This window comes from Salmo trutta, unplaced genomic scaffold (assembly GCF_901001165.1).
Source record: "Salmo trutta unplaced genomic scaffold, fSalTru1.1, whole genome shotgun sequence".
Lineage (NCBI taxonomy): Eukaryota > Metazoa > Chordata > Actinopteri > Salmoniformes > Salmonidae > Salmo > Salmo trutta.
The window spans coordinates 368,700-380,958 of record NW_021822662.1 but is presented as its reverse complement, the minus strand read 5'-3'; the positions used below and the strand labels follow the sequence as shown (position 1 = coordinate 380,958).

Here is a 12,259-nt window from a genome sequence, read left to right as displayed (position 1 = left end):
GTGAACTACAACAGGGAGGGTAGTGTACTACTGATGTCATAGTTTACCTTGTCGATGGTGAGCATGTAGAAGTGAGTGATGTCATTCTCCTGGTAGTACTTGATCCTGGAGCGACATTCCTCTTCATCGATCAGCTCTCCGATGTACTCATTCACAAACTCACCCTGTGGAGAGGTATTCACCAATCATATCACAGATATACCTTCACCAAATCAGATCACAGATATACCTTCACCAATCAGATCACAGATATACCTTCACCAATCAGATTACTGATAGCCATGAAATGCTTTGAAAGGCTGGTCATGGCTCACATCAACACCATTATCCAAGAAACCCTAGACCCACTCCAATTTGCATACCGCCCCAACAGATCCACAGATGATGCAATCTCTATTGCACTCCACACTGCCCTTTCCCACCTGGACTAAAGGAACACCTATGTGAGAATGCTATTCATTGACTACAGCTCAGCGTTCAACACCATAGTACCCTCAAAGCTCATCACTAAGCTAAGGACCCTGGGACTAAATACCTCCCTCTGCAACTGGATCTTATGACTTCCTGAAGGGCCGCCCCCAGGTGGTGAGGGTAGGTAACACATCCGCCACGCTGATCCTTGACATGGGGACCCCTCAGGGGTACGTGCTCAGTCCCCTCCTGTACTCCCTGTTCACCCACGACTGCATGGCCAAATGACGACTCCAACACCATCATTAAGTTTGCTGACGACAACAGTGGTAGACCTGATCACCGACAACAATGACAGCCTATAGGGAGGTGGTCAGAGACCTGGCAGTGTGGTGCCAGGACAACAACCTGTCCCCCAACGTCACCAAGATAAAGGAGCTGATCGTGGACTCCAGGAAAAGGAGGGCTGAGCACGCCCCCATTCTCATCGACGGGGCTGTAATGGAGCAGGTTGAGAGTTTCAAGTTCCTTGTTGTCCACCAACGAACTACCATGGTCCAAACACACCAAGACAACACCTTTTCCCCTTCAGGAGATTGGAGAGATTTGGAATGGGTCCCCAGATCCTCAAAAAGTTCTAAAGCTGTACCTGAGGTCATCCTGACTGGTTGCATCACCACCTGGTATGGCAACTGGTCGGCATCCGACCGTAAGGTGCTACAGAGGGTAGTGCATACAGCCCCGTACATCACCGGGTCCAAGCTTCCTGCCATCCAGGACCTCTATACTAGGCTGTGTCAGAGGAAGGCCCCGTACATCACTGGGCCCAGCTTCCTGCCACCCAGGACCTCTATACCAGGTGGTGTCAGAGGAAGGACCAAAAATGTACTTGGCAGCGGTAACCCCTGTATATAGCCTCATTGTTATTTTATTGTTACTTTTTAAATATATTTGACTTTAGTTTATTTAGTAAATATTTTCTTAACCATTTCTTGAACTGCATTGTTGGTTAAGGGCTTGTAGGTAAGCATTTCACAGTAAGGTCTGGTTTTATTCGGCACATGTGACAGATTTGATTTGTTGATTTGTTTTTTAATCCAAATTGTCACACAATACCCAATAATGACAAAGCGAAAAGGTATATATTTTTGCAAATGTATATATATTTTTTAAACGGAAATATGTTATTTATTCAGACCTTTTGCTATGAGACTCTAAATTGAGCTCAGGTGCATCCTATTTACATTGATCATCCTTGAGATGTTTCTACAACTTGATTGGAGTCCACCTGTGGTAAATTCAATTGATTGGAGATTATTTGGAAAGGCACACACACCTGTCTATATAAGGTCCCACAGTTGACAGTGCATGCCAGAGCAAAAACCAAGCCATGAGGTCAAAGGAATTGTCCGTAGAGCTCCGAGACAGGATTGTGTCGAGGCACAGATCTGGGGAAGGGTACCAAAACATTTCTGCAGCATTGAAGGTACCCAAGAAAACAGTGGCCTCCATCATTGTTAAATAGAACTGGCCCCAGAGCGGTCAGGACCTCAGACTGGGGCGAAGGTTCACCTTCCAACAGGACAACGACCCTAAGCACACAGCCAAGACAACGCAGGAGTGGCTTCAGAACCATTTTTTTGAATGTCCTTGAGTGGCCCAGCCGGAGCCTGGACTTCAACACGATCTAACATCTCTGGAGACCTGAAAGTAGCTGTGCAGCGATGCTCCCCATCCAACCTGACAGAGCTTGAGAGGATCTGCAGAGAAGAATGGGAGAAACTCCCCAAATACAGGTGGGCCAAACTTGTAGCATCATACCCAAGAAGACTCGAGGCTGTAATCGCTGCCAAAGGTGCATCAACAAAGTAGAGTAAAGTGTCCAAATACTTTTGTAAATTTGATCTTTTTATTTTTAATACATTTGAAAAATTCTAAAAATGCTGTTTTGCTTTGTCATTATGTGGTATCGTGTGTAGATTGATGAGGGAAAAAATGAATTCATCAATTTTAGAATAAGGATGTAAAGTAACAAAATGTAGAAAGAGTCAAGGGGTCTGAATACTTTCCAAATGCACTGTATATATAATAAATATACCTTCTTAATATCCCGTAGTGCCACCAGACCCCAGCCCTTGCCAGCAGTCTTGACGATCTTAGTCTCTGGGTAGTGTCTCTTGGTGAAGTCCTGGTTGCAGCATCGCTCTGCGTTGGGACAGACCTGAGGGTGGCACTCGTACATCAACATCCTGTTCAGGCATTCTGACTCAAACCCACACGGCTTCTCATCCGTGGGCTTACAGTTACACTTGGGGATCTCTGACACGTCGGCTGTGTAGACCTGCACCCGGCCACACGGCTTGTTGATCTGTAGAACAGGGGAGAACAACTATTACATACATGTAATATATCACAACTGGACTGGGTTAGACAGTTTCACGACAGAAGTAAGAGTACAGTTAAAGGGTTAGGGTTATAGAGTTCAGACCTTGATGTATTTGTACGGAGGTGGTTTCCTGTTGTTCTCCTGCGCCTCCTTGGCCTCCCGTTCCATCTTGATCTCCTTGAAGCGAGTCTCCGCCTCCAACAGCGCTGGAGAGAGATTATATTGCTATATTCTGTCGTCTTACAGTTATACTATAACGAATATTATATTAATAACATGTAATATTATAAGCAACATTATATTAATATAAACTCAGCAAAAAAGAAACGTCCCTTTTTCAGGACCCTGTCTTTCAAAGATAATTCGTAAAAATCCAAATAACTTCACAGATCTTCATTGTAAAGGGTTTAAACACTGTTTCCCATGCTTGTTCAATGAACCATAAACAATTAATGAACATGCACCTGTGGAACGGTCGTTAAGACACTAACAGCTTTGGTTTCAAGGGCTTCACAGAAAACATTATTAATAGCTTGAGTCCAACAACTAAAGTTGATTAATGGATACTTCCAAGACTTCATTCAGTGAGAAAATAATGTCAAAACTTAGCCAACGTGTAAGCTGGACAGCACAACAGCTCAATAATAAGCTGCTTAATAGGTAGGCAATTAAGGTCACAGTTATGAAAACTTAGGACACTAAAGAGGCCTTTCTACTGACTCTGAAAAACACCGAAAGATGTCCAGGGTCCCTGCTCATCTGCTTGAAAGAGCCTTAGGCATGCTGCAAGGAGGCATGAGGACTGCAGATGTGGCCAGGGAAATAAATTGCAATGTCCGTACTGTGAGACGCCTAAGACAGCGCTACAGGGAGACAGGACGGACAGCTGATCCTCCTCACAGTGTCAGACCACGTGTAACACCTGCACATGATCGGTACATCACACCTGCGGGACACGTACAGGATGGCAACAACAACTGCCCGAGTTACACCAGGAATGCACAATCCCTCCATCAGTGCTCAGACTGTCCGCAATAGGCTGAGAGAGGCTGGACTGAGGGCTTGTAGGCCTGTTGTAAGGCAGGTCCTCACCAGACATCACCGGCAACAACGTCGCCTATGTGCACAAACCCACCGTCGCTGGACCAGACAGGACGGGCAAAAAGTGCTCTTCACTGACGAGTCGCGGTTTTGTCTCACCAGGGGAGATGGTCGGATTTGCGATTGTCGAAGGAATGAGTGTTACACCGAGGTCTGTACTCTGGGGCGGGATCGATTTGGAGGTGGAGGGTCCGTCATGGTCTGGGGCGGTGTGTCACAGCATCATCGGACTGAGCTTGTTGTCATTGCAGGCAATCTCAACGCTGTGCGTTACAGGGAAGACATCCTCCTCCCTCATGTGGTACCCTTCCTGCAGGCTCATCCTGACATGACCCTCCAGCATGACGATGCCACCACGCATAGAACAAGCAGAAGGCTGATTTCCTGCAAGACAGGAATGTCAGTGTTCTGCCATGGCCAGTGAAGATCCCAGATCTCAATCCCATTTAGCACGTCTGGGACCTGTTGGATTGGAGGGTGAGGGCTAGGGCTATTCCCCCCCAGAAATGTCTGGGAACTTGCAGGTGCCTAGGTGGAAAAGTGGGTTAACATCTCACAGCAAGAACGGGCAAATCTAGTGCAGTCCATGATGAGATGCAGCTGGTGGCCACACCAGATATTGACGCTTACTTTTAATTCTGACCAAAAGTAAGTGTTTCTCGCTCCATGATTGACTCTCTGCTAGACGCTAATAAAAGACCCATCATATCTGGCCCTGTGCCCTCTCTGATCCCTCTCTGAATAGTGGCATTGAACACTTTAGCAAGATTCTCTCTTCATATCTGGCTACGTGATTGCAGTTTAATGGGTGTAACTTTTGTTGACAAATCATTTGGGTTCATGGATCCTTTCACAACATTATACGTTGAGAGAATGACTTATCATTGACCTAAGCCCAGCTCAGTGAAACGTCTACCCTTGTGACAATGAGCTGTCATAATGGTTCAGAAAATGTACATTATACCAGGGGCGTTGAAAGACAAAGTAACCTAATATATGTCGCTCTAACTGCCCTGAATGTCTCTGCTGATCCTACAGCTGTTGTTTGCAGTAATCATACGCCTACGAACCAGATTTATACTGTTAGCACTGAGGACGTGTGCCCTAGTAGGAAGTCCACTGTGTGCAGCTCACCCTGCACTAACATAAATAACATGAGCACATCTACTGCTGCTAAGCTTCCCAGTAAAGCAATGAAAAACAAGCATCCCAGAAATGCTCAAAATAGCCCATGTTAACATATGTAGCTTAAGAAACAAGGTTCATGAAATCAATCATTTGCTAGTAACCGATGACATTCATATTCTGACAATCTCTGAAACTCACTTAGATAATACCTTGTATTGCTACCATTGTATCCATCAAAGGTTATAACATTTACAGAAACGACAATGGTGGAGGTGTTGCTGTTTATATTCAGAACCACATTCCTGTAAATATTAGAGAGGATCTCATGTTAAATACTGTTGAAGTAATATGGCTACAGGTTCATCTGCCTCACCTAAAGCCCATTCTGGTGGGAAGCTGCTATAGACCAAGTGCTAACAGTCACTATCTGGATAACATGTGTGAAATACTTTGAGGTATATTTTCTGGGTGACTTTGTTTTTCCCTCCATCAACCTGCCCACTCAGGAAAAAGCTTCAAACCTGGTTCAGGTTATCAGTCAACCTACCAGGGTGGTCACAAACAGAACAGGAATTAAAATCATCAACATGTAATCCATCTAATCTTTACTTGTCCTACAGAAATTTGCTTTAAACCAGTATCCAAATCCATCGGATGTAGTGATCACAATATAGTGGCAATATCTAGGAAAACCAAAGTACAAAAGGCTGGCCCTAATAGTGTATATGTTTTGTAGTGATTCCTGTTGTTGATGTAAAGAATGTTTGTCTGTGGTGTGTAATGAGGAGCAACCAGACACTACACTATTCCAGTTACTAATAAGCCATTTAACCCGTTTAACAAAATGACTAAAAACGTTGAGGAATTGAAACATTTTATGGTTGAGAGAGATGATCCAAAAGGAAATGGCCAATAAGTCTGGCTTCACAACCGATTTGACAATGTATTGAGCATGCGCAGACCAGCTGTCCCCACATGCTTCAAGATGGCCACCGTTGTTCCTGTACCCAAGAAGGCAAAGATAACTGAGCTAAATGACTATCGCTCCGTAGCACTTACTTCTGTCATCATGAAGTGTTTTGAGAGACTAGTCAAGGATCATATCACCTCCATCTTAGACCCACTTCAATTTGCATATCGCCCCAACAGGTCCACAGACCACGCAATCGCCATCACACACACACACACACACACACACACACACACACACACACACACACACAACCGTTCAAAAGTTTGGGGTCAAGTAGAAATGTCCTTGTTTTTGAAAGAAAAGCTATTTTTTGTCCATTAAAATAACATCAAATTGATCAGAAATACATTGAAATTGATTGTTAATGTTAATAATAGATACATTGTTAATGTTGTAAATTACTATTGTAGCTGGAAACGGCTGATTTTTAATGGAAAATCTGTGTTCCACTGGCATGTTGTGTTAGCTAATCCAAGTTTATCATTTTAAAAGGCTAATTGATCATTAGAAAACCCTTTTGCAATTATGTTAGACAGCTGAAAACTACTGTCCTGATTAAAGATGCAATAAAACTGGCCTTTAGACTAGTTGAGTATCTGGAGCATCAGCATTTGTGGGTTTGATTACAGGATCAAAATGGCCACAAACATTTACATTTTAGCCATTTAGCAGACGCTCTTATCCAGAGCGACTTACAGTAGTGAATGCATACATTTCATACATTTTTTTCCCGTACTGGTCCCCCGTGGGAATCGAACCCACAACCCTGGCGTTGCAAACACCATGCTCTACCAACTGAGCCACACGGGACCAAAGCACTTTCTTCTGAAACTCGTCAGTCTATTCTTGTTCTGAGAAATGATGGCTATAATGAAACTGGCTCTCATGAGGACCGCCACAGGAAAGGAAGACCTAGAGTTACCTCTGCTGCAGAGGATAAGTTCATTAGAGTTACCAGCCTCAGAAATTGCAGCCCAAATAAATTCTTCAGAGTTCAAGTAGCAGACACATCTCAACATCAACTGTTGAGAGGAGACTGTGAATCAGGCCTTAATGCTTGAATTGCTGCAAAGAAACCACAACTAAAGGACAGGCAGGGCCAAGAAACAGGAGCAATGGACAGACCGGTGGAAGTCTGTCCTTTGGTCTGATGAGTACAAATTTGAGATTTTTGGTTCCAACCGCCGTGTCTTTGTGAGATGCAGAGTAGGTGAATGGATGATCTGCGCATGTGTGGTTCCCACCGTGAAGCATGGAGGAGGTGGTGTGGGGGTGCTTTGCTGGTGACACTGTCAGTGAATTATTTAGAATTCAGGGCTCACTTAACCGGCATGGCTACCACAGCATTCTGCAGCGATACACCATCCCATCTGATTTGCGCTTAGTCCCACTATCATTTGTTTTTCAACAACAATTCTTACTGGTTGGTAGGTGATCAAATACTTGTCATGCAATAAAATGCAAATTAATTACTTAAAAATCAAACAATGTGATTTTCTGGATATTTGTTTTAGATTCCATCTCTCACAGTTGAAGTGTACCTATGATAAAAATTACAGACCTCTACATGCTTTGTAAGTAGGAAAATCGGCAAAATCGGCAGTGTATCAAATACTTGTTCTCCCCACTGTATGTGTGTGTAGCAAGAATTTTGTGGAGTGGTTGAAAAAAAAAATTATATATATATATATATATATATATAATGTTTTGCTTTCGTTGTAAAACCTTTTTGAAATCGGACAGTGTGGTTAGATAAAGAAGAGTCTTGTCTTTAAAATGGTGTAAAATATGTTTGAAAAATGGAAGTTTTCGGATTTGAGGAGTTTGTATTTCGCGCCACGCCCTATCATTGGATATTGGAGCAGGTGTTCCGCTAGCGGAATGTCTAGATGTAAGAGGTTAAGCAATAAGGCCCAAAGGGGTGTGGTATATGGCCAATATACCACGACTAAGGGCTGTTCCTAAGCACGACAGAACGGGTGGAGCAGTGGCAGGACAGCGTTTGGGAAACCCTGGCTTAGAGGATACAACATGATCAAGATGGGGGCGGGCTGTATATTCCAGCTCACCGTTCTTGAAGACCTTCCCTATCCCAGTCTTCTGGAACCTGCTGCCCCTGTCTCCCTCCATGTAGGGGAAAACTCGGCCCTGGTGCGTCCAGAAGTAGTCCTTAGAACCAAAGAAGAAGACTGGGAACTCTCCGATCTCGTGGCGAAGGTGCTGGATGTTGGTGGGGATGTTCCGGGGGTGCTGGATCTCTGCAGGCCACCACCTGGACAGGGTTAGGGTAAGTTAGGTCAAGGGAGAGAAGAGGCAGTGCTCTACACAAACATACTGCTGACTGACCCGTAGTCTCTGCTAGGTAAAGCCCCGCCTTATCTCAGCTCACTGGTCACCATAGCAGCACGTGCTCCAGCAGGTATATTTCACTGGTCACCCCCAAAGCCAATTATTCCTTTGGCCGCCTTTCCTTCCAGTTCTCTGCTGACAATGACTGGAACGAATTGCAAAAATCTCTGAAGCTGGAGACCCATATCTCCCTCACTAGCTTTAAGCACCAGCTGTCAGAGCAGCTTACAGATCACTGCACCTGTACACAGCCCATCCAACTACCTCATCCCCATACTGTATTTATTTATTTATCTTGCTCCTTTGCACCCCAGTATCTCAACTTGCACATTCATCTTCTGCACATCTACCATTCCAGTGTTTAAATGCTATATTGTAATTACTTCACCATGACGACCTATTTATTGCCTTACCTCTCTTATCCTACCTCATTTGCACATGCTGTATATAGATTTTTCTACTGTATTATTGATTGTATGATTGTTTATTCCATGTGTAACTCTGTTGTTGTCGCACTGTTTTGCTTTATCTTAGCCAGGTCGCAGTTGCAAATGAGAACTTGTTCTCAACTGGCCTACCTGGTTAAATAAAGGTGAAATAAATACATTTAAAAAATAAAAGTTGGCCAGGTCCCTGTACTGACCCGTAGTTGGCCCGGTCCCTGTACTGACCCGTAGTTGGCCCGGTCCCTGTACTGACCCGTAGTTGGCCCGGTCCCTGTACTGACCCGTAGTTGGCCCGGTCCCTGTACTGACCCGTAGTTGGCCCGGTCCCTGTACTGACCCGTAGTTGGCCCGGTCCCTGTACTGACCCGTAGTTGGCCAGGTCCCTGTACTGACCCGTAGTTGGCCAGGTCCCTGTACTGACCCGTAGTTGGCCAGGTCCCTGTACTGACCCGTAGTTGGCCAGGTCCCTGTACTGACCCGTAGTTGGCCAGGTCCCTGTACTGACCCGTAGTTGGCCAGGTCCCTGTACTGACCTGTAGATGCCCAGTTTGACCCAGATGATGTCTCTGTATTTGGGTTTCTTTCCGGCCCGGCAGTCGTTACAGAACCAGCTGCCGTCCGGCATGGCGATGTTCAGACAGTCTGGATGGAACGCTGCTGGACACGACTCACAGCACAGGAGCTGGCCACCTACACACACACACACACACACACAGACTTAGAACACAAGGCAGCACGTCTCTCCTGCTTGGACTACAGACGAACTGTTCAGAACAGAATTGTGTAGTTGACGTGTGAGTGGTGGTTTTTGCTCTGATATGCACTGTAAACTGTGGGACCTTATATAGACAGGTGTGTGCCTTTCCAAATCATGTCCAATCAATAGAATTTACTACAGGTGGACTCCAATCAAGTTGTAGAAACATCTCAAGGATGATCAATGGAAACAGGATGCACCTGAGCTCAATTTAGAGTCTCATAGCAAAAGGTCTGAATACTTATGTAAATAAGGTATCTGTTTTTTGTGCTTAGTCATTATGGGGTATTGTTTGTAGATTGATGAGGGGGGAAAATAATTTAATTCATTTTAGAATAAGGCTTCAACGTAACAAAATGTGGAAAAGTCAAGGGGTCCGAATGCACTGTCTATGCTACTGCTCAACAAAACAATCTGTCGAACAGCAGCCTATTGACCAAACAATGGACAAGTTAGTGGCTGTGCATCTGTGTATCTGTGTAGTAGTGTGTAGTGTGTCTGTGTAGTAGTGTGTCTGTGTAGTAGTGTGTCTGTGTAGTAGTGTGTCTGTGTAGTAGTGTGTCTGTGTAGTAGTGTGTAACGTTAACAAATTGTACTAATGAAATAACGCACGAAATAACGCAAAAACACCCTTGCTCCGCCTACAGAGGAATTGACCGACATAACGTTAACGCACAGTCGCATCCCTGCGCAGTGGAAAGAGCGCGACAAACGGAGAGGGCAAAGAAAACAGTCTAATTGGCGTGAGCGCCATTCCTCCCTCATACCTCACATAAAAGCCATGGGAACTCCCAATAGCTGACCCAGCACACGACCGTCTGAGACATTCCATTGGAACACTTTTTTCAGGCACTCGAGCGATTTTAGCATCCCTTCAACCACTGCACCAATTACAGTTTTTTCCCAACTCTAGATATTATTTGTTCCCAAAACTTTTGGGATTCTAAGAGCATTGTTTTATCATGCATTGTGTTCACCTCACCACTGTTTTCTTTATTAGCACTATTTAGAAGTTCAAACACAGCTAATTCAGCTGCAAATTGGCTTGTGCACTAGAACAAAATTGCCTTGCTCATCCTAGTAGTCATTTCCTGTATAAATGGACCACAATTGATTGTTCCAGTCTAATCGGAGTGAAGTTCATTGGACCATCTCCCTCTTTTGCAGTGTATTGTCTGGAGGGGAATTGTTTACTAAGTGGAAGACTTGGAGGTCTATTCACTGTTCAGATGCTGGATCATTGCATCATGTTACTTCTTTATAATCAACAGGTGTTTAAAGCTATTCAATGACATTGAACAGAGCTTCCTCTGGCAACAGCTCAAGCCCCCCGTGTCAAATCTGTTTCCTGAGTGCTTCTGACTCTCAAAATAGTCACTACTACAACCATCTTGGTCAGAGGTTTCCAGAGGCCACAAAACAAACAGAGGTCTGGTGCGTGGGCTCTGGGCTGCATTATAGCCAGGAGCCCTAGTCACATCACTCTGTCATGACACTGTCATGATCAAAGTAAATAAACAGGGCATAGTGGCCACAGTTGTCACAAGGGCTGGCTCCAGGCATAAGTGACATAAGTGACATAAGTGGTCGCTTAGGGCCACTTAAGCGACCACTCAACTAACAGTTGAGAGTTAATTTGATGGAAACACATCTCTGGTGGGATATATTGTTTTTAATGCAGATTTTTTAAATATTCTAAGATCGGCATAAAAACAATGTATCCCACCAAAGATGTGTTCCCATCAAATGGACTTTTTGCAGATAAAAGGCTGTGTGTGATGACGTAGTGCACGTTAAAAAAATAACATCATATAGCGTGTGCCTCTGGTATTTTCACGTGCGCTCTAGCCAACAGAGCTATCTGCACACTGTTGGCTTGAGTACACGTATAGCCTACATGATGAGATTATATTGACAAGAGTGAGATTATTTTTATTTTTCAAACGGCAGCCAAGCATTGATTATCAGGTCACCAGGATAAGACCCTAGATATTTATTAGACAGGAGCATCAAGCTCATCACATTGCACTTTCACCACCCTGCGAAGTTCATCATAACTCTGTAGTTTAATAAACTGCATGCCTTCCCAACAAGTTGTAGTGGGAGAACCACACAACATGTCATCGCGTGACTCCAACTTTACTTCCATATGATGGTTATTATTCATTTTTACTTTATTTAACTCGGCAAGTCAGTTAAGAACAAATTCTTATTTTCAATGACGGCCTAGGAACAGTGGGTTAACTGCCTTGTTCAGGAGCAGAATGACAGATTTTTACCTTGTCAGCTCAGGGATTCAATCTTGCAACCTTTCGGTTACTAGTCCAACATTCTAACCACTAGGCTACCTGCCACCCTATTATTGTGTAGTAGTGTAGTAGTGTATCTGTGTAGTAGTGTATCTGTGTAGTAGTGTATCTGTGTAGTAGTGCGTCTGATAGAGGAGGAGGAGATACTGACCTTTGGAGCAGACGAAGCACCAGCTGACGTTGACGTGCGAGTGGTGGCTGTAGCCCTTCTGGGGTGAGAAGTGGTTGGTGCAGATGATGATGGTGGGGGTCAACATCTCACTGCCAGCCGCAACACACCCCTCTCCTGTATGGTACGCCACCGGGCATCGCAGGCACCGCATCAGCTTACCTACAATACACCGTTATATTAACACACCTCTCCTGTATGGTACGCCACCGGGCATCGCAGGCACAGCA

At 44.5% G+C, this 12,259-nt stretch overlaps 1 protein-coding gene across 2 annotated transcripts in view; it reads right to left on the bottom strand.

The window, feature by feature from the left end:
- The window catches only part of LOC115183110 (histone-lysine N-methyltransferase NSD2), a 54,565-nt gene that overhangs the window by 5,878 nt on the left and 36,428 nt on the right, over positions 1-12,259 (bottom strand). For both annotated transcript variants that reach the window (XM_029744447.1, XM_029744448.1), the window contains exons 12-17: positions 12,012-12,191; positions 9,328-9,484; positions 8,069-8,271; positions 2,900-3,003; positions 2,510-2,779; positions 48-164 (exon numbers count right to left, since the gene is read on the bottom strand). In XM_029744447.1, coding sequence (XP_029600307.1) covers positions 48-164; positions 2,510-2,779; positions 2,900-3,003; positions 8,069-8,271; positions 9,328-9,484; positions 12,012-12,191 — 1,031 coding nt within the window. The remainder of the gene's footprint in view (positions 1-47; positions 165-2,509; positions 2,780-2,899; positions 3,004-8,068; positions 8,272-9,327; positions 9,485-12,011; positions 12,192-12,259) is intronic.